This window comes from Semicossyphus pulcher, unplaced genomic scaffold (genome assembly GCF_022749685.1).
Source record: "Semicossyphus pulcher isolate SPU_LCO1_2020_fin unplaced genomic scaffold, fSemPul1.0.p SCAF_1, whole genome shotgun sequence".
NCBI classification, from domain to species: Eukaryota; Metazoa; Chordata; class Actinopteri; order Labriformes; family Labridae; genus Semicossyphus; species Semicossyphus pulcher.
In genome coordinates, this window is record NW_027211603.1 from 30037077 (window position 1) to 30059955 (window position 22879).

Sequence of the window (22879 nt, forward strand, 5' to 3'; positions counted from 1 at the left end):
ACAAGACAGACAACCAAAGAAGGGAAGGAGGGAGGGCTATGAATAAATATCCAGCAATGAGAAACATACAAAATAAATGTGCAAACTATTAACTCTGCGTGTGCGTGTATACGTGCATGTTAAGAGAGCATTTCACTTATTTGTGTACACAAGCGGAGCGAGGACGAAATCCGCTGAATTGCTAATCAGTCATTAGAGAAGGGACTTTATTAGCATACTAATAGGGTCCTGGGTCTAGGTTGCCTTGATTTGCCTGATGGAGTCACACTGAAGCCCAATACTCTGTTAATAAGGTCTGCACCCAGCGCTGTGCTAAACAGCAGCAGAACTCAATGCACCTATTCAAAGCGTACACAGCAGTGCCCTCGGCTCTATCGTACACACGGTGGGTGGATGAGGCCTCAGGATTGGATTGTTCATTACTAACTCTCCACAAACATGTTCATCACAAACATTTACTGTACAACAGCCTCGATAACCCGCCTGAGCAGAAGTGAGAGCTGTTATTATGTGAAGGACTTTGTGTTGGATAAAGGCTCATTTAAATGCTACACACTATTGTGAACCAATGACAGGTGACAAGTGACTCTGAATGCTTAAGTCACTCTTATAACAAACTGTGAAAGGCTCCACGTTACATGATCTCCATTCATTCAGTCACAATTTACTGCTGTCAATAGCTCCCTATCTGTTTCTCCATGCTTCCCCTTATAATGAACACCATAGTTGTTCTATTCATTCTTCTATAACACTATAACTGAGGCACAACATTTAGCACTTGTGAATGTTAACTGTTGACAATGGTGTAAAGAGGGTCTGCCGGACAAAGAGCACCAACAGTGTTTTCTGAAGCTCTTCTGGAGTGTTGTGTCAAGGAACAAATATGCCTCTGTTAAATGTGTTACTGCACAACATCTCTGATAGAGGCTTGTGTTAACACACAAACTAATTCTGTTCTAATCCAAATCTATGAGTGCCTTTACTTGCACGATTTGTAAAGATATCCAAAACTTTCTTTAAAATGTGCATCTGTGAAAGAAATATACAATTATACAACCCCAGGTTTCAACATTAGCGTTCAAACTTCACAATCAGTAAAGTAATTTCAAGGATTAAGGATGCTTTCGTCTGCCTTTTCATTCGTCTCTCCACCAGGTCAGTCCAGAGTTCTGAAAAGTTTCAACAGCCTTAAAATCTGATTCAATCATTAACTCCAAAGGATGAATCCCACTGACTTTGGTAATCACTTGACGTTCCCATCATGTCACCATGAGGTTAACATGTTGTGGTTTTTCCCTTCGCGGGAGCTGTAGAAGGGGGAAGAACCCATTTAGAAAACGCTGCCAAATGGGGATTGTGGTGTTTAACAGGTGTATTCACCGGCAGTGGCTGGAAACATAGAGGAACACCAGCTGGGCCAGATCATCAAGAGGCCAGACTAACAAAGAGGGAGAAGATTCGCTCCAGAAGGAGGAAGACAACCAGAGTCAGTGTGTGGTGGGCCTTTCTCAGCACTAGTAAAAAGAGTTTGCCTTAACTTATGTGACCCATACTTTTCATCCTTCCTTTTCAGCTTTACATATTTTCAAAAATCAATAAGATTTGAATCAGTTTCAGCTTAATCTCTATCAACATATTCTGCATATGCACAGAGAATCTGTTCTGGTTACCATTTGTCGTCGGAGCAGTATGGTCCACTGACATTTAGCTGGCATGTTTGCAGGTAACAGTCCGTGTGGAGATAAAAAGAGGTGGAACGCAATTTGCCGTAATGCCATCCTGGATACCATCAGCATGCCAACATGCTAAGCTAAGATGATGAACATCAGCATTAGGGCTTTGTCAATGTGACCATGAGGCTTTAAATTTGGAGCACCACTTTGCCAAAGCACAGTGTGACTGTAATCTGATGATAAAATGATTTAGATTACCCAAACAAACTGTGATTTATGCCAATGTTGTATTTAAATGCAGTCATGGTCCAAGGCTGAGGACTGCATTGCACCACTTTCTCGTACTCTGATCCCTCTCTGTGGTAACCCCTCTGCCATCACTTATATGAATAAACAAGAGGACTTTTTTAAAGCTTTGATTTAAAAAGAAATGGCGTACGTGTAGCAAAGGCAAATTTGCAGCTTTGAAGTTCACAAGCTTATTAAGAAAAATGCCTGAAGGGGAATTCAGATGGAGCTCCCATCAAAGACAAACATGTGTGCCTTGACCCTCACTGACCACACTGCGTATCAGCTGCGACTCAGCATCCTTGTAAAAACAGGTTTCAGTTTATTAAATCTTATCAAAGAAAAAATAAACTTTAATCTCTCACCAAGGCCCGTGCTTTGTTGTCATTCAATACTGCGTTTGAAAGATTATTTAGTAATCACATAGGTGTTGCAAAACGAAGGCTACAAAATGTTTCATGTCAAGGATATCAAAAAAGGTCTGCAGAAACATCACCATCATTTAATGACACTGCAAAGAACTTGATGTCTTTACATGGTAACCGACTGTGGTGATGTTTGTAAGAGAGAAATATGGAGCCCCTAAAATGACTGCAGTTTGATGCCAAAGCTCAGGGCTCTTTCTGGGTTTATGAAAGCATCCTAAAAGTTGAGCAACTAAACTAAAAAAAACAATAGGTTACTCTGAAAAGATCAAGGCCTTCAGGTGTTTGAGGTCAGGCCAGGCAAAGAGCACCAAAGTGTTCAGAAACAGCTCAGCGTGTCATTATAGCTGAGCAAACACCACATCTACACATCACAGACTTCAGACCAAAGTCATCTATGAAGGACGCTGATGATCAATAAATCATAGAGATCAGATTATTCTTTGCTTGTTTGAATTTCATGTTGTTTGGGGTCAGGCCACAGGCACTGTCACTGACACTGTAAATCAATAATGCATAGGCATTAGGATTAATCAACTGTTTGAAGACAGTCTCTTCTAGGATTATCGGGGAAGAGAACATCCAGCATAAGACGACTGTATCAGAACTCGAGGCCAAAACACCACCAGCTTACAGCACGGTTTAGTGTATTACTTTCTTTACAGCTCATTTTGCAGCATACTAATATTCTCACACTTGTGAGAATAAGCAGCAGCTCTCTCTGTAAACCTTGGTGGTTTAAAGGTCAGTTAAGAGCTTCACACAGGAGTGTAAATCTCAGTGGAATAAACCGGCCTGTTCTCCCTCCTAAGTTGTTGAATACTGCAGCTTGGTCATGTAAATGTAAAATTAGGGCTAAATAAAGTAAGTAACTTAGTTATTTTAATAGCTTACTATGTACATCAGGTAGTTCTTATATTGAAACCATGATCTTTTTCCAAACCTAAACAAGCTTTTCCCATTGTGAATCCCAACCAAACTATTGTTTGGTTAAATATGAATTTTGAATGATTTTTGAGTTTAGCTCATCCCCCCCGAAGGTCGATTCTGCTACTGCAGGAATGTTTACTTAAAGGAGTGATTAATAGACATCTGGGGAAAAGGAAACGGGGGAGTGGAACAATTTTTCCAGTAGCAAAGTTTGAAGTTTACCGCTGATTAACTGATTCATTATCTTTTATTGTTTTATAAGTAAAAGAAAAATATCTCTAGAATCCTTTATTTTGTAATTACCGTCTGTTAACTTTGGATCGTGGTTGCTTTTTGTTTTTTGGAGTGCGTGTCGTTCGCCCTGCTCAACACTGGCTTCAGAAAGTTTGATTTTGGAGACAAAGCCGGCACAAACCTACATCGATGTATTTTGAAGCGTTGGTCCCCTGAGAAGGTCGAGCTATAATGTCTCGATAAAGCACAAACTGTAAACACTGTCTAATGGCTTGATTTAATTACATCCCGAGTCAAATGTGAAAGTCATCCTCAAATTGCAAAACACCGAAAGAGAAACATGTCGGCACATGGAAGGACTGAGAGGAACAAACAACTTGAATACAAATCTGAAGTCTGTCAGAAATGTGTTGTCAGTTTACTCCCTTATTGGAAAACAAGCGATACAAGGTGTTTACTGTCAGTGTAAATGGACACATTTGAGAGGAGTTGACGTGGATTGATGCGTTTTGGTGATAGAAAACAGAATATCAGACTTTACTGACATTCTAATTTCTAATTTCCAGTGTGGATGTGATAAAGCTAAATCATACTTGGCACCCTGTGGAAATAACACTGTCAGAGAGTCCTCGCCTCTCTCTGTTTTATTTCCTGTCAAATGTGACACAATCAAGTCCAAGTCAAGACACACTGTTAGTCAGAAGGCTTTACACAGCCACAGACGACTCTTGTAAGGTAAAGGTGAGAAAGGAAAAAGCTGTAATTAGTGAAGAGAGACAAACACATTTCACATTAAGAATTTCACAACATGAGTTCATTGGTGCATAAAGAGAACGGAAAATATAGACATAAACTGCACGGATGCAGACGACCTTCACAACTCAATGGACAAGCTGTTGCTGCAGGAAGTGGATGAGGCCGTGTCAGGGAGGGTGTATCTGTGCGGACGAGGCTGTCACGACACTTACGAGAGAGGGGAAGCTCAAATCTAGTGTTTTTGAAGTTTCTGCACTATTCTTCAATCTTTGGTTGACATGTAACAAGAACATAACAGCTCCTCCACGGCCCAAACAAGAGCCCTGCAATAGCTGTCACACATCCTGTGGGGAACACATTTCGTCTCGTCGATACAACAGCCCCTTTCACTCTCTCCCTCTCTGCAGCCCACACAGCCTCTTTGGGACCGAGCAAGCCTATTTTCTGGAGTAACATTAAGACTGATGGGAGCTCCTTCACAGGACTAACCTAATCAAGTGGAGGATGAACTGGTCTGTGTTCCCTGTGTGGGTCTGTGTGTTCGTGTGTTGTCATCATTGAAACAGCGAGCAAGCCAGTGTGCAGCATTTCATGAACAGTCTGTGCAGATATGTGTGCTCCTTTTTGTTACTTCAGTGTGCTTTTACTGTTACTGAAAAATCCCCGGTCTCCATGAACCACAAAGCCGTGTGCGATTGTTAGAGAGATTCCCGATCTGTCTAACATGTTCATGTCTAGGAGAGAAGTGTTCAATAGTCAGGTGTGAAGGGTTTAAAATGACGGTCACGATGTTATGATTTATGCCAACTATCGGCTATGGATGATGCCATCATCGATCTGCAGATCTAGCACAATGCTGAGTGCACACAGCACGCTGGAGTCCTGCTAATAAGAAACATCTCCTAAGAAGGGATCAACTGGCCTGTTGGAGATATGCATAACTGGTGCATCGCAACTGGCTTACTATTTTTTTTTATCTTCCAGCCAATTTAGAGTATGCACCGGCCAGTCACAACTTGTTAAGACGCATATTTGTTTCCCAACAACAAAATAACAACCCAGATGTCTCAGTGAAAGCGCTGCTTCTTTTTCTGAGGCAATTAAATCTGATGTGGTCAGAGCTCTGGACTTTTAAAATGCGGTGGATGCTTTTAAACATTTTGTTTAGGAGAATCCAGCTCACTGTGCGGGTATGTTTCTGGTTTAATGATAAACAAAAGTCAGGTTCTATGATAAAGTTGCACTTTGCAGATGAACAACTTGGGTCTTTAGACATCAGCCAGTTCCCTGTAATTCAGTCTGAGGCCATGTCTACACGAACACGGGTATTATGGAAAATAGAGTTTTTGCCTCCTTTGTTAAAAAAAAAAAAAAAACCCCGACCACACAAGCACGGTTCTAAAAAATCCCCATCAAAACAAAAACGCAAAAACACAACAGAAACAAACCAACAGACGGCGATATAACCCGGTCATGCAAAGAAGAAGAAGAAGAAGAATCACGGCCAGTCAAATGTCTGAAAAAATGTATCCCGACGCCTTTGTTTCTCAATATAGTGGACAAGTAACTGTACATATATGTATTAACATGTAAAAAGTCCTGTTAAGCATCACTGTATTTATCACGTCTGTCATTTTGCAAAGAAACGTCGCCTCATTAGTGACGCGCCACCATGGAGACACCGGTGCACAGCCTGACATCGCGAGCCAAAAGCACCGTCTACACGTCTCTGTGGAAACGGAGTTTCAGTGAGCTAAAATGACATTTGTGTGTGGACGAAATCCCTGTGTACATGTGGACATGGCCTTTAAGGAGAAGTTCTCCCCTGGAAAAAAACACTGTTAGTCAGAGCTGGTGTTCTCTGTAATCAATAGAAGCAATAATATTTGAAATTGGCGCCATAGCTGTGGAGAAAGTTGTACAAACAGCTCGAGGTTTCGCCCATTCTACATTCCTGCGACACCCAGCATGCATTGCGCCCCTCCCTCTGAAAGGAATGGCCCAGCGAGAGACGCTGGATTGAAATACTACCGTTTTCACTGCAGGCAATGGCTCAGAGCGGTACAGAATCTGAAATATGTGAATATACCGGATCGTCTAAAAAATCTTCAGGTCTGCAGTCTACATTTCAAACCTGACGCTTTTGAACGAGACATGACATCGAAGGCAGGCACCCTAGATTGAGGAAGTGTAGTTAAGCAAGCTCCCTGGCCTCCGCCAGATGACATGGAGGTTTTCCAGGGCCCGCTGGAGAAGCGGATAGTGTCCCCCGAGGCACAGAGCGAAATTGCATTTCTTTTCTACCATAATGGCTTTAGCTCCCCATAACAGCACGATAGGACTGAGGTTGAAAATTGGTGAACTGGCCCTTTAACTGGGCCGTGGTTATGACACAGTAGCCTTCTATTATTGAGGGGGGTCTCAGTGCCCTTAATCCCTGCTGCCAGCGAGTGGCCTGGGACACTAAAATTCAGGTCATTTCTCACCAGTCTGCTTTAGTAATATTAGGGCAACTTTGTGCCAGGTGTGCTGTATAAAAGTTTCAGAAATGTGGGACAGGAGTGCTCTATAAAAGTACTTCTGCAAAGTTATCTATGCATGTGTGTAACAGACACCTCACACAGAATAACGTATTAAATGTAGATAATTATAGTAGCTATCGTACAACTACATCTTCCTGTGTAGGTCTGAGGTTAATCAACTGTCGTTGGAGGGGTTGTTTGAGGCTGAGGTGTTGATGCAAAATAGCACTAAGTTGTAACTTTTAAGACATCATTTCATCTGACTCTGAAGCTTAATATCTTGCCCCCAAAAAGCTACAGTGTTATCAAGTATTTATAAGAACAAAACACTATCTTGAATTAAAAAGGAATGATTGTATTATTGCTTATCACTCTCCAGCTATTTTTAGATACAAAAAAAGACACATCTAGTTTGAATTTGAATCCCAAACGTGCAGCAGAGAACCTTTCATACACAGATACAAATTTGTGTATTACACTTATCTAAAGTTCTTTTATGCATGCTACAAAAACATCACACTGCGAAAGCTTTACTGTTTGCAATAGACATGGTGTATTTTAGCCCAACAGAAAACAATAATCCCACAGTAACAGTGCGAGAGGTGATTTCATGGGGAATGAATTTCTGTAACTGCACCATAAAACAAACAACTCTGCACACCTTTCCCTCAATAGTTGTTGCTTCTGTTTGTGTTACAGTAGATATTGATTTATGTTCCTGCATGCATGAAAGATGTGCATCCTATAGTCTTTTCCCTTTAGCCACCTAGCTGCTACAAAACCAGATAGACAGTGTATCTTAACCGTTATATGTCAGATTCCTATTCTGTTTTACTCGCTGTCAATATGTGGCAGAGAGACTGCCTTGTGGAAGGAGTCTCACCTGTAATCGCACCCTCATTTGGGATTCTATAAAAAGGGCGCCATGGTAACCACATGTAAACGTCACGGCACAGTCCTGAACTGTTGGGTCAGCTAACGTCACACACGCACACACACATACCAAGAGCCAAATGTGACGAGCAGACCTTGACAGGGGAACATGACGAGCTGTGTCAGCGCTCGTGGCTACAAGTGAAGTCAACGAGAGCCAAACAGACGCACACTTTACACGCAAACACACTGACACACCAGCACAACAATGCGACAGCTGAGCGGCGTTCGGTCTGAGATGCTCATCGCTCCTCATTGTCCTCAGGCTGCATTTGCTGACTGCAGGGCTGCTTACAGAGCCCCCAAACCCCTACACACACACACACAGCTTACGGACACAATACAGACGCACACACTGAGACAGCAAGCTAGCATCTGGTATTAAAAAGCAACAACTCCAGAAATGACCACCTGCTCAAGGCTTAGTAATCCGTGTTACATGGATGATATAGATGTAATAGTTTTAGGTACAGCTTGTACTGTGTGTATGTGTGCAACAAAGACATTCTGTTACCTCTCAGGTTAATAAAAGCCTATGTAGCGTTTAAAATTTGGATTTAATTGCAAAAGCTCATAAAGAGCATTCACTTAACAAAATGTCTAGTGTAAACCTGGTTTCTTCATGTGTGCTTGACTGAAAAACAAAACAGCTCCCCTATTTGCCCCCATTAGACATACTTAAACGGCTTCTGTCTTGTCTGGTCGAAGTGTAAGTAAGACGAGGCACCGCACCGCAGAGGGGATTGAAATCCCAGAGGGAACCCTCTCTGCTCAGCGCTCACTCCTGGTAACATCATTATAATGTTATTGTGTGCTCACTGTCGCTGAACCGCTGCCAGCGGCTTCCATTGTGTTTCCCTTTCAGATGAACATTAAAAATGCAACGTGACCACCGATTTAATTAGCTATATTAAGTTGAGTAAAGTTTAACATCCTCGCACAGAGCTTTACTCTCTGGAGACAACATGATCTGTCGTTGTTTTGGTTGGCTTCACAGGGTTCATTTCACACAAGTAAACTGACTGCCCTGCAGTGCTGGGTCATGAAGGCACATGTTAGCCACTAACCAAGCAGAGAAATAAATCGATGGACTCTCTGTGAAACATCAGTCTCATGCTCTGTTTTGTTAAATTGCATCGTCACTATCAAATAGTATTAATTCAAAATCAGATCCTTTTCTGCTTTCCTGCTTTCTGGGGCTGATACGGCTCACTGAGACTTTGCTTGTCTTAGGTGTGTTGGGAATGGCCTCAGAGTAATGTCTATTACCCTCAGAGACATAAATCATACATCATTTAGGTGCTCCTTGTTGTTTTCACCTTCTTAACCACAAACTGTAATTGACCTGTCTTCCCACTACCTCAACTGTCACTAGATGTGGTCCACACTAATACAATTGAAACTGATACAAAATTAAGTTGATAAATGGTTGCCTTACTGAGGCTCATTTAACTTGTATTTAACCTGGTTATCCCTTTGGGATCAGAGATCTCTTTTACCAGAGAGACCTGGCCAAGAGAAGCAGCAACACATGCAATGATCAAGAGACCAAATACAGTAGCTGCAGACAAAACATTCACACACAGACAGCCTGGACTCAGTAGATTTCACCACAGATTTTAAATCGTTCAAGTAACTAAGATATCAAGTTAAACATGTCTATAAACCTTTTCATGCAGAAGAGGCAGAAAACCTGAACGCTTGTTTTCCCAATTCAGAGGAGACTCTGGGAACAACACATTGGAAAATGACAGAAAACAAAGGTTGTGATTTCCATCTTTCCATCTTTGAAATGTAAGAGAGAGTTGGGGAATTTAGCCCAGAAAGGCTTGTTAATAAAAACGTACCAATGTCAGAGTCTTTGCACTGAAAGCAGTCCAACTCACTTTGGAATATAAAGGTCAAAGGTGAGTGAGAAAAACTGTTTGTAATAACACATGTCCATCACCATAATCAATAACAGGTAAGGAGGGAGACTCCAATAGTTTCTGTTTTGCATGAATGGAGAAACAAGAAGGTATTTACATGTAGCGTAAAATTCGGTGTATAAGACGCGTTTTTGAAAACACAGCAAATGCTCCCGAAGAGGGATAAGAAGATGTAACAAATATGAATTACTGGTCTCTGCAGGCTGGGATATGTAGTATACTGTGTGTTGTATGGCTTGCTTGTAGTCCTATTTGCAGGCAGAGCCATTACGACTTCAACTGTCAACATAAGCTGCTGCAGGATGCTATTTTGACAAACATGGGAGCCGGCGCTCCCACTCAGCCGTCTTTGTGCACTGACGAAGTATTCACACCAATCTGAATATATACAGCCTGCAGTCAAATCCTCCTCCGGACGACAGAGCCACACTGAGAGACTTCATGTAAATCTGCTCGTTGTCATTTGAATGAAACTAAAAAGAGGGAATTAAAGGAAGCTCTGACTGACAGACCGAGAGAGTAGAGGAGGAAGCAGGAGGACAGGAAACCAGACCTCTGAGGAGAAACAAGAGAGGAGTGATGGCAGGGCAAGGGCAGGAGCAGAGGTGAGAGCAAGATAAAAACACAAGCCGGAGAGGGTTAGAGGAAAGGAAATGAAAGATGCAGGAATGAGAAGAGATGGGGGAAGAAGAAGGGAGGGGAGAAAATGCAGAAAAAGGAAAGAAGGATTTGGTGAAGGAGGAGCAGGGATGAAAGGGGAGGTGAGGAGTGGAGAGAGGAGAAGGGACTAAGAAAAGCTCACAGATGTTTCTCAATGCAGCTAATCTGCATCCTAATAAGTGAGCAGGAAACTAATCAACTCATACAGTTCTGCCTGTCAGTCTCTCTCTTCATCTCTCTCACACACACACTGTGAGATGCTCATGCAGAGATCCCTCCTCCCTCTCTCTTTTCCATCACCCATCATTTTATTCTTCTTTCTAATTCTGGAGTTTATGATTTCTCCCATTTCCTCCCTCCTCATCATAACCATCCATCCATCTGTCCACCCTGCACCACTGTGGGCCGCGTTGTCTCCACAGCTTATAGTGGAAACACTTTGTGTAAGACCAGACAGTGATGCATGTTATGACTATGTTCCTCAAAAATACAAGATGACTCACTGTACTTACAACTCTCTTCAATAATGGGATAAACGATCAAGCACAACATTTGAAACAGTGGAAAACGAACACAAGCCTGAGACAAGAAGAAAGAGTCAATGCTATTTAAATCCAGCCCTTACACCAGAGGATACTTCACAAAGTGGTGATCCTGATCAAACCCTAATGGAGAGTGAACACATCAGAGTTATAATTAATGATTAATCATTTAAACGTACAGTGAGGAGCTTTTAACTGGTCATAAAACAGACTCAATTTAATACTGATGCCTCTATATGACCAACAAATGCAAACCAGACCATCAACTGGAAGATTATTTCCGTACACTGATTTATGTGGTTAGCGCTGTGGCCTCACAGCTAGAGAGTCCTGGTTTGGACGTAGGGGGCCTTTCTGTGTGGAGTTTGTGTATTCTCTTGTGCATGCCTGTGTTCTCTCCGGGTACTCCAGCTTTCTCCCCCAGTCCAAACACATGCTTGTTAGATTCACTGGTGACTCTCAAATTGCCCATAGGTGTGAATGTGAGCGTGAAAGGTTTTCCGTCTCAGTGTGTCAGCCCTGTGATTGCTGGGCTCCAGCCCCCCCGCGACCTTGAACAGGATGAGCGGTATAAATAATGGATGGATTTTAAATGCCTTCCACCGCTGTAACCGAGTTGGTGTCAGATGAAGAGAGTTAAAGTTATCTCAAAGTTCTCACTTTCCATCTCTTTGTCAGCACCTATGGTGATAAACGGTACTTGCAGGAGCACACTTCCCAGATATGCAGACAGTGTTGCATGTGTGACGTCCACAGTCTTGAATTTCCTCGCTGACGGTCGCTTTCCTTTTTAGACTGTTTGCTTCATCTGAGCGTCCAATTTGTTTCTTTTTCTTTGGATTTTCACTTCTTGTTGAAGTTGTATCTGTAGTCATCCATCTTTTCTTTGTTTGTTCAGCCATAGTAGATTACTGTTTACTCGCAACACTTGCAGACCAGAAAAGCAGCCGCTTAGCTCCGCCTACCCTCTCTGGCAGACCAACCACTGCTGGGTGATAGGAAACACGTCACTAACTGGGCGCCACTTGTAATTTTTTTCCGCGAAAGTCGCAGCAGACATCCAGTCCATAATAATACTATATACTGCAAATGCAAAGGCTTTGATCTGTGAGCCATAGGCTCAATCACCATTGTGTTACCTCATACGGTGATAGATTTGTGTTTTCTTATGTTTTTGTTCACAATAATTAATCTGCTTCTCCCAATTAAAGGTGGTAGAAACAATGTTTTAGGGTTCATGTTCGGTCTTTATCAAAGTGGTGAACAAACAGATTGACTCACATACAGACATTGCCAATTCTTGACTCATGCCACAACAGCATTGAAAGTCAATGATCAGCACACCTGAGCCCATTTAACCAGTGTCTGCCAAAGAAAAGACCAGTAAAACAACTGAAACAGAACTATAACTATAAAACATCTTTGTGAAAATCTTCCCTTGAAGCGGTTTCAAAACAAAATGACTCCAGACCTGACACACCTTTATCTCAGCATGGCAGGATATATTTCTTTACAGAATGGCACCCTAGTTTTCCGTTGGTCTGCAGCTGCATTCAAAAAGCTCTTGCCTGCTCCTAAATAATGTATGGTCCTAAGGCAAAAAAGCTAAGGCTACTGATGGAGTGTGCAGAGAGTGAACTATTGGCATGTTGGGCGCACAGGAGGATAAGATGTCAGAGCAGAACAGGTTCAGGTCATCTCAGTGTGAACAGCCCAGCATGAGTCCAGGCCTCTGCTAGGCAGAGAGACACGGCTGCTGTCTGAGGCCAGCCGGTGATGGATTTAAACCAGGAAGTCTGTATGCATCATGGGATCTTAACCACACACACACACACACACACACACACACACACACACACGTATACACACACACCAAGTCGGACACAAAGTCAATCCTTCAGCGTGCGTTGTTCGATAATGCTCAGGGGAGGGTTGAGGGATGTCATTGTGAGAAAAAAGGATTCAATCTCACAGAGCGGAGGACTGGATCAGGCTGTCTGCAGAAACACATCACTGTCTGACTTACTGTGTCAGGTCTGAATATGAAGTTCACACACTCAGTCTCACTTATTACAGTGTAACGCTATCAGCTATCAGACTGCTGAAAGGACTGGTAAATAAACAATTTACCCTCAGGGGGCTTTAAAGGGAGGTGCGGGACTATTAAGCTGCATATGAGCTCATGTTCACAGGGGAGACGAATGAGATGTCATGGGGTGCAACACTTGACAGATACGTCTTTATCTTGGTTGCTTGTTGTTTGCTCTCAAGTCTGTAGCCAAGGAGATGCACCACTGAACATGTGTGAAATATTTACAACCAAAAATGTAGTAAGTGAAGTCAAATAAAGAGAAGGTGCGGAGCTGACAGTGTTTGCATCGAAGGCTTTTTTGTTAGTGTGCACGATTTGTGTGTTTTGTTTTATGTGCTGCAGTGAGACAAGATGCGGTTCACAAAAGGAAGAGCCGTGTTTGGAGCGGAGGCAGAAAAGGAAGTCATGTTTCAGCAGAAAGAAGGGGGACGAGTCAAGGTCACACACAAACATACTGTTCACCCAGAGGCTGCACACGCCTCTTCCTTTTACTACAATGTGTTTATTGACGTTTAAAATGATTATAATTTTATATTGTTCACATTCAGTTTAATGCTACGTATAAGTAAGAAAATAAGATCTCTATTTGGAATATGGATCATATTGTTAAAGGATGGAAGAATTGAAGGTAATATTGCAGCTGTGAGCTCAGGCGTTTTTAGAAATGAAAGGACCTGCGCATTTGTCTTCACAGTACCAAATCCTGCAAGTCGCGATTCAGAGCGTTTAAACGTAATAACCCAGAAACAAACATGTAATTTGCTCTAAATTTTAAATGGAACATTGTAACTACCGGTCACTAACCACAAGCTGCTAGATACTGTTGAGCTACTGAAGCTTGTTAGCGTCTGAGCTTGTACTGAAGGGAAGAGATAGATAATATAGGAATGGACTCATCACTCTGTTGGTATTTGTGAGGGAGATAGTTGTCCTCCTGGAGATAATTTGTGAAGAACAAGCAAACTCAATGTTATGAATTACGTCTCTTACTTGCCTTTGAGTCAGAGTGTTCAAGCTTATATACAGTGTCAGAAACCCTCACCCTGTGACTCCTTAAACACATCCCCATATGGTACTCCTAATGGGAAAACAAGTGATTAGCCCTTGTAAATCAGTCGTTAAAATAAATTGCCCCCCCCTATAACTTCTAAATGTAAATGAGTTAACCTTTAATGATCCCCGGAAAATTCCCACATATTTCTGACATCTTCATGACATAATTGACACTGTGCCATTTCAAACATTAAAATGAAACAAAGAAAATCTCTGCCCAATCTTGATTGGTACACTGACAACATCAGCCAAAGGGACCTTTGCAAACTGAAATGAGTAAATAAACCTTTACTTTTTTAATCTGGCTTCTTCACTATGACCCAACACTCCAACAAATATGGAGATGTAGGGCCGGACACAGGACATAATGGATGTCAGTTAGCCCTTCTTCCTGTACACAGGAGAGTGTCACACCTGGTCATGAAACCACAGGTGTTCCTCATGGGATTATCTAGAACAGTGGTTCTCATCATTTTTAGGCAAGCCAATTTAGGCCAATTGTCTTCTAAGTAATCATGTTAATTATCATGATGTCTTTATTATAATGATAATAAGTATTACTTATTTTATTATCATATTAATAATAGCATAAATATTTATTTGTATGATGTGTATGTACACCCACAAGCATCCTCGGGTGGTTGTAAATTAGGATGCAGTCATTGGTCAGAGCCATGTGGGTCACATGTCACATGTAATGCAGCATATGACATTATTGTCATTAAATAGGGCAAAATGTATTCAGTTATGTGTGACTTGAATTTGTGCTTTTCCAGGTAAATGTGACCTGGTAAATAACTTGTGATTTAAAATTTCCTTTAATTCAAAAACTTAATTTGATAATTAAAGATGTTAAATGAAGACATTACTGATTAGTTCAAGACAAGACGGGTCTCCTTTGTCTCAGCTGGAACAAGCTAGCTGATGTTGCTGTGACTCAGGATGTCCGGCTGCAGGTGTTTTGGTTGATTTAGAAGACTGTTTTTTTATGATTTTATAGTTCTTGTTAAAATGCTTTGGCAACATTGTATTGTATGCACTTATACTGATACAGCTACTTGAACTGAATGGTGTTATGGTGTGTGTCGGGAGGGTAGACGGTAATTTGCTTCAGTGGAAGTCTGACTGCGAAATATCCTTTTTGTACATTTGTAACCTCTGCGATTACACAGCACTCCCTGTGTACCCTCAGGTGGAATGAACGCTTCAAGAGGAAGAATCTCTTGATTTCATCCACAGGGAATACAACGCAAGAGAGCATACATGTTACTGTAATGAAACCCCATGCTGGTAGGATTTTACAGATCATTTAATAGCAGCCCAGTGCAATAGAAATAATCCTCGCCTACCTGTCTCTGGATGGGATCACAGGATCTTTACTGACTGGGCTGAACTGCACCAGTATGATTTGCCAGTTTTGCATTAATTTAAATATTGCTTTATATTAAATATGACTTCACTATAATGTGATAAGCATGTCATTTTTCTCTGCATTGGATTTAATCCATTATGTTCAATCCCCTCATCCTTGTGACCCTGAGGTGATGTGAGTATTTGCTATTGAATCATGTATAGGTTTGGGCAGCTCTGTAAAGAGATATTTTTTATGAATGAAGAGCATCAACACTATACGATGTTTCCACTGCAGTATGTATTAGACAGGTCAGATCTGTGTATATGTAATTCTTGGCAGAAAACACCGATCATGAGTCATACTGTAAGCGTGTAAGTAAGCGTGCCCTCGTTTATGTTTACAAGGGCATGCTGATGATTAAGTGTGTGTTTGTTGTGTGTGTGTTCCTGGAAGCAGAGGAGCAGTAGTAACCCCTCCCTTTCAAAAACTGACAGAACAACAACTGCTCGCCAACTGTGCTGAAACATAGAGGGATGAGCACTGCTCCTTTCTCTACTAATGAGCAGCCAGAGTGACAGATTAAACTGTGCACAGGCCCGCCCCAGAGTGGAACTATTTTTGCTTTCCTTTAAATGTCACTAGGTACTAACGCAGTACCAACAGTTTGACTTCAAAAGAAGGCGTCTTGATTTTTACTCAAACGCTGTTACAACAAAAAATAAAAGAACTTAAATCCATTAACTGAGAGAGAAAAGCAGTGAGCTAAAAATATAAAAACTACTTCTGAGCATGAAGCGAGTTATTGAAGCTGCAGATTCTCCTAGTCAGACATCATTTTGAATACCAGGTTAATGTGTGACTGAAATGCAGCACAAACTGTTTGGACTAAATGTTCATTGGCACGAAAATGTAGTTGTTTTTGCACCATAATGAGAACAAAGGTTATTTTTCTGGTGTTTCTGGCACCTTCATCAGACTGTCAAGAGTGAAAATGTACAGGTTACATGGAGAGACAGAGGATGCTGACATGATATATATGGCTTTGAATCCAGGATTTCATGGGTACATAGTGTGCACCACAGACTTATGTGCTCAGAAGTAAACCAGTAAATCATTACTGATCCACATAAAGATCAGCTCTAGTCATGTTTTATTACCTTGTAAAAATCCTCCCAAGCCATCTCTTCCTTCTCCTCATTAAAAATTAATGAATCTGCATAGGCCCCGCCCACTATGCACATTTACAACCGCCTCCTCCATCGCAAAAACAAAACACGTCTCTGCCATCGTTTAGCGGCAACTTGTTGAAACTTGGCTAGCTTGAAATGTAGTAATCAGTAGTAATAACGTTATATTAGTAGTCAGTAGTGAGTTTGCAAACGGTTTGTGACGTCACAAACCTACCAATCTGAAAACATGTTGTTCAGCCTGTCCTTGGTACACTGCAGTTTAAAAGCAGACAGGCCCAGCCATGGAGATGACTGCTGATGTTGTCCCTGATATGTCTTGTAGCACATAAAGAACACCACATGGAGATGTTTTTGAGGTTAAACACTGGATTTTCACTGGAGGGGGGCTTTAACAGTTTTATATTTGACTCATTACTTTACTACCACTTATGCTTTTGTCTACATTTAAATTCTTACTTAACACTAGAACCGCCAGAGACACGTCATTTGGCGTAGAATTGTTTTTTAACTTTTCCTAAATACCTCTCCTGCACGTGCCAGCATTGTCACAATGTTGTAATGACATTTAGAAAAACAGATAAATGCCTTTTATTGTTCTTTTTCACCCTCAATGACCCCCTATAGCTGCTGAGTGACGTTGTTGAGCATTGGTACTTTAATCTGTGGGAAGTGAATAGATGCTTGCGTAATGGCCTGATAAGCGCATCGAAACTAATTATGCACACAAGCCCTTATAATCACTCACGTGGATTTAGCACACTAGAACTGAATAATTGTAGGCAGTCTTATTATTTAGGAAAGGCTAAAAATGCTTTAACTCAGGTGACAGGGAGATTATTCTGTGAGAAAGTGGCAAACCGACACTGCAGACAAAGTGACGTGACGCGTCTGATTCAGAGTCAGAGCCAGAGCTAGAACCGGAGCCTGAGTGTGACCCGGTCCCGCCTGCTGAGACACCGCGAGCTCCTCACCGCTAAAGGTCCAGAACTGAGCCGACTGATCAAACGCCAAGACGCACAGATCCTTTTTCTCTTTTGAAGAGAAGGCGTAACGAGAGGGCGCAAGATGGCACCGTGTCAACAGAGCGCACAGTGCGCACAGTGCAGGTAGGCTGCCTGCACATGGTTCTCACTGAGAAGCACTCATAACAGCGGTAAGCGGCCAAAGTAGTATCAAAAAAGTGCTAGGCGGTTCTTGTGTTGATACTGAAAATATCAGGTGTGAAATCAGTAGTATGTAAATCTAATGGGAAATTCTGATTCACCGTGCCCTTTCCAACATGTAAAACATGATCACTTTCATGCTGCACCTAATTATTCTGCTTCCTCTACTACAGCCCTTTTGTGTGCACAGTGGCCTTTTTATTTCAGGTAGGAATTGAACAAGAAGCTCAGACATGATCCTCGTTTCACCACCAGTTGAGTAGCTTGAGGCTAAAAATCAAAATAACATGACAGATAATAGTCATGAGCATCTGGTTTGTAGCTCTGGGGAAACAGCTGCTCATGCTCAATGATTTTAATTAGCCGAGGAGGGGCTGTTATAATAAAAAAATACAAGAATACACTACATCATTAAATATAAAAATTGTAGGTGTATTTCTCTTTAGTAGTTGTAATTTGAGGAGGATTTCTTTAGAAAAAGAAAAAGTCAGAAAGAGGCATAATGGGACCTTTCTCTTTCTCCATGTAGCCCCTCCAATACACTGATACCACTGGACAAATCTGTCACTTACCCATCACTTTAACGAAGTAGGCATCAGCTTCATAATTGTTCTTCAAGGCATGGATGATCAGGTCTTTTTTGCCCTCTGCCTTGCTCAGAACCAGCATGTCTAATATACCCTGCAAATGAAGACAGGCATATAGATAAGAGACAAAGGAAGCATGGTGTGTGTGTGTCTTCTGATGTACATTTTCTTTCTTCTAACACACCGGGTAACTGATCCAGCTATTATCTTATCAGCTCTTTGCCTTTCCCTCTCTTTTTCCCATTTATAAACTCCCTCTACAGTGAGTGAGAGAGCGAGAGTTGTAGAGAGAGAGAGTTGGATTTAACAGACAGGCCACATCAGGAGTTATAATTTATTCTGATGATGTGCACGTACAGTAGGCTGCAAGATAGAGCTGGTGTTCTGTATGCAGTCCCAAAGTTTGTGTGCGGATGTGTGTAGGAATCTGTCTTTGCAACACAAAAAGGATTAAGCACTGCATGTGTAAACATAATTGTGGGAGAGGGGAGTAAAAATACCAGCATTTGTAAGGGTGTGTGTTTAAGTGCAGCAGCAAAGGACACAAAGAAATCAGAAAATAGCTCTTTGTTTTGTAGATACACAGTTTGTAAGGATGCAGTGAAGAAGGCTCGCATTGGCGAACAAGCACAAAACAGAAAATGACATTGTCCTGTCATCAGTCCAAGTCTTGAGCATTACTTCTGAGCATGAAAGGAAAAGCAGAAACTTAAGTCATTCTGTTGATGTCAGTGATGAAAAAGGCTTTACACATAATCCACTTTTCTGCATTACAGAAATCAAATGCTCCTGAATGCTCTGTGACATTTATTCAATAAATCTCCATTTGGCTACAAGTTCCTTTAACAGTGTAAGAAGTGATGTCATTTCAGTGGCATATCTATTTCTCTGATACCAGTAGAATGTAGCACATGAGACATTAAAAAGGACACTGAGGAGGGTGACAAAGGTGGTGGACATGAACACAGCTCAACACAAACTACTCACATCCTCGTAGATGTCAAAGAAAGTGGCCATGACAGCGTTTTGGATGGCGCCCAAATCTGTTTGGTCCCAGAGGATGTGGAACATCCGTCCTACACTGTGGCAGCTGGCGTTGTTACAGGGAACGTTCTCCAACAGAAAGGCCTGCTGACCGCTGGGAGGCAGAGAGGGAGAGACAGAGAAGAGGAGGGAAAATGCATGTTAATATTTTGGATCTTAAATGCTGACAAAGAAGCATTGTCAAGTTAAACAGGAAAATGATTTATTATTCTGTCACCGGCTGATCAGTCTGTCAGTTCTTCCCTTGAATCATAACCAGCTGGCTCCTGAAATCAACCATCACATTGAACAAGTGAATGTGTTGGTGTTATACTGTGACAAAAAGCTTTAAACCATTCTTTATATTCCTTTTTCCATGCAAATGTACCCACCAGCCCCAAAGTCAGGTTGATGCTGAGTCCATCTGATGAATAGGTTGTGATTGGGTCAATGGAATAAATAATGGGCATTTTACCCAGGAGACCGAGCTTCAAATTTCATATGAAACTTGAGTCCGATTTTTTCACAACCCGAACCTTACCAACAAGTCTTGGTGCCTGAACCTGATCAAACTGCAACCATTTATGTTTCTTACACATGGTTGGTTGACTAAGATGGTTGGATGGACAGATAGATAGATAGATACCTTAATGATTCTGAGGGAAATTCAGGATGTGGTTAATGTACTGTAATGGTTATTTGTGGGCTCCAAAAGGACTTAGTAAGGTTAGCATTAGATCAATGAATTGGGTTTATATTTATACAATGTTTACTTTACTTCCACATGGATGATGAACGGTCTCCCAAAATGTAGAGTTTCTATCTTGACACAACCCCAACGTCCTCTTGCTATGAGCGTGGGCTTTAATGCCAAATGTCATTTCTTAAACTTCCCAGCCAACAGCTTTAAACCAGAAAATGATCCATTGTTCTAAATCCATCCATCAAGAGATCCACTGAGCTCTCTCTACAACTAGTTCACTTTATCTTCACACTCATCTTTAATGCCTCTGTACAGCCATTGAGAAGGCTGACCAAAATGTGTTGGTCCAAGGCAAACTGTCAGTAATGTAGACCGCGTTTTGAATCAAGGTTTGTGCAAAAGGAAGGACTGAAACATCCCTTCTTAACATACAGTTTTAATGTTTTGACAGTGTACAGTGACTCTTTTGGGGATTAGCTTCTAGCTTAAAAACATCTGTAAACTCGGCTTGAAATAGTGAAAATGCATAAATCATATCAAAGTTTAGGGCCTTAGTAAGGATCCATCAAAATAGGGGTTGAATATTAGAAGAAAACCTAATAAAAATCAACAAATTTTGCTATTTAGAAAATTTTTCGTGACTGTTGATGATCACCTGGCTCCACTCACAGCACTTCCAGTCCAATCCAGCACTTAATGTTCAAGTACTCAAGTACTTGAAATACTCAGGTACTTAAAATGATACATTTCAATTGGACGCAGATTGATGAGTTACAAAATGCTTTGTTATTGCTATCATAATTGGCAGTTAGCGTAGTCATGCAAAGGTAGCTGGGATGCCACTATTTGTTCTTAAAGCGTTGAGTACAATGCTAAATGATGGCTGTGTAGGCTGTTTGCTCTCTCACTGGCTGATGTCTTTTATTATGGAGCTTAACAACCTCCTCCATCCTTTGAATAATAAATACCAGAGCTTAACCTCGCCCATTTCAAGCCTGAGATCAGGAAAATAACAGCAACATTTTGCATTTTGATAGCAACTAATTTCTCATACTTTTTAGAATCTTATTATGATGTAAATGAGACCCTAAATGACAGATTTAGAGAGCTAATGTGGATTTGGCTTTCTAGTTTCTTTAACAGAGACTTTGCCCTGATCACAAATTCAAATTCTACAACATATTAAGCTTGAGGGCGGCTTACTCTTTTCAAAATAAGAGCATCAATGTTCAAGGGAATGAGAGCGGCCTCAGGCTGGAGCCCCGAGCCCTTGTGACTGAACAACATCTTCAGACACCGCTCTCGTTCTCTGCTCTGCATATGTTTAACATTAAGACTAAATGACCTTGGTTGAAACACTTACACATATCATTAACAAAGAATCACGATGTACTTTATGTGTGCTAACAGGCCAGGTCATTTTAATGTTAATCATTTTCAGTTTGGTTGCATGAACACAAAGCTTAGCATTGCTGTGACCACACCCTGTATTTGGCCTCTTTTTGCAGACCTGAAAACCACTCTTTGACTAAACCTAATTTTTCCTCCAACTCTCTACCTGTACTTTGTGTGCTCAGTCTTTGTCACCATCTCTCTTTGATTCTCTGGAGAGATTGAATCCCCCCTCCTCTCTTTCAGTGTGTCTTTATGTCTTCGGAGACGGCTCTCTGTAACCGTTCTTAGATCTCGGTGGGAGTGGCGACCACGAAAAAGAGGCGCTGCTCTAAAAATAGTCTAATCGTGAAGGCCTTACCTCTCGCAGGATTTTAGATTACACTTTTTTTACTCAAACTCTGTGCCAATGCAAGTGTCTTGGGAGTTAAGGTGAACACATACCACAAGTGCCCGATGGGACGCCTGTCATCTAGGATACTTTAAAGACTTGAAAGACTGCGCGAGGCTGTGTTGGGAAATGATAAATGTGCCTTACTTGCAGCAGAAATATTCACCATGTCGAAGAGGAGCTACATTACGCATAGAAAGAAAAATATAGCAAAGTATGGAGAGTGTTATTTGATGACATGTTAAATGATAGAAATGGAAAAAAAGTCTTCCAAACACGCACGGGCTAATAAATGCTGATGCTACACAACAGCTGGCTCCATCCATCCAAGCAATCCAACTGGTCAAATCGGCACTTGAAATGAGCTGTAAGCCTCTCCAGCGCTGTTAGCCGGATGTTAGAGGATACTGTTGCAAATTGAACAAGCTGTAACAGAGCCATTTAACACCTTTGTTATAATTGTATTGTACCATTGTAGTATTTTCACAAAGTATCTGATGGCTGCTTTAATAACATTTTTTTTAAAGAGTATACACGCTCTGCTGATCAGCAGCAGGCAGAGATCATCAGTTCATGTAGATGATGGCAGTGCTGGATGGTTTGATGTAAGACCTTGTACTGCAGTGCTTCGACTCAGTGCAGGAACGCATAAAAAAAAAACGGTGTTCAAATCATGCATGCTGGTAGAAAAGCACACTGACACAGAATATAAGTTCTGAAATATTGCTCATGCTGTTGGACTTGACAATCACAAGAGAAATTCAAATGATGAAATAAGCAAAGTGCAGCTGCTCTGGTTTGACCACAACTGGATGTATAACATTTCTACCTGCTTCAAAAGCCTTGCAGGGTTTTATAGTAACTTTTTCATACATTTTTCTTGTCAATGTAAAAAGTTTAAGGCGTTGACTTTGGTCTGTGCAGATACCAGATAATTTTTATTACCCTTTTCCTCTGACCTTGTCAATTAATTTGCTCCACATGACTAAAGACTACTCATTGTTCTTCTGTTTTAACTAGTGCCTTTTAATAAAACCACC

General features: G+C 41.3%; 1 protein-coding gene across 1 annotated transcript in view; it reads right to left on the minus strand.

Moving 5' to 3' along the window:
- itfg1 (integrin alpha FG-GAP repeat containing 1) overlaps positions 1-22879 on the minus strand; it is a 183199-nt gene that overhangs the window by 50830 nt on the left and 109490 nt on the right. The window contains exons 11-12 of the mRNA XM_069657592.1: positions 19318-19468; positions 18316-18424 (exon numbers count right to left, since the gene is read on the minus strand). Coding sequence (XP_069513693.1) covers positions 18316-18424; positions 19318-19468 — 260 coding nt within the window. The remainder of the gene's footprint in view (positions 1-18315; positions 18425-19317; positions 19469-22879) is intronic.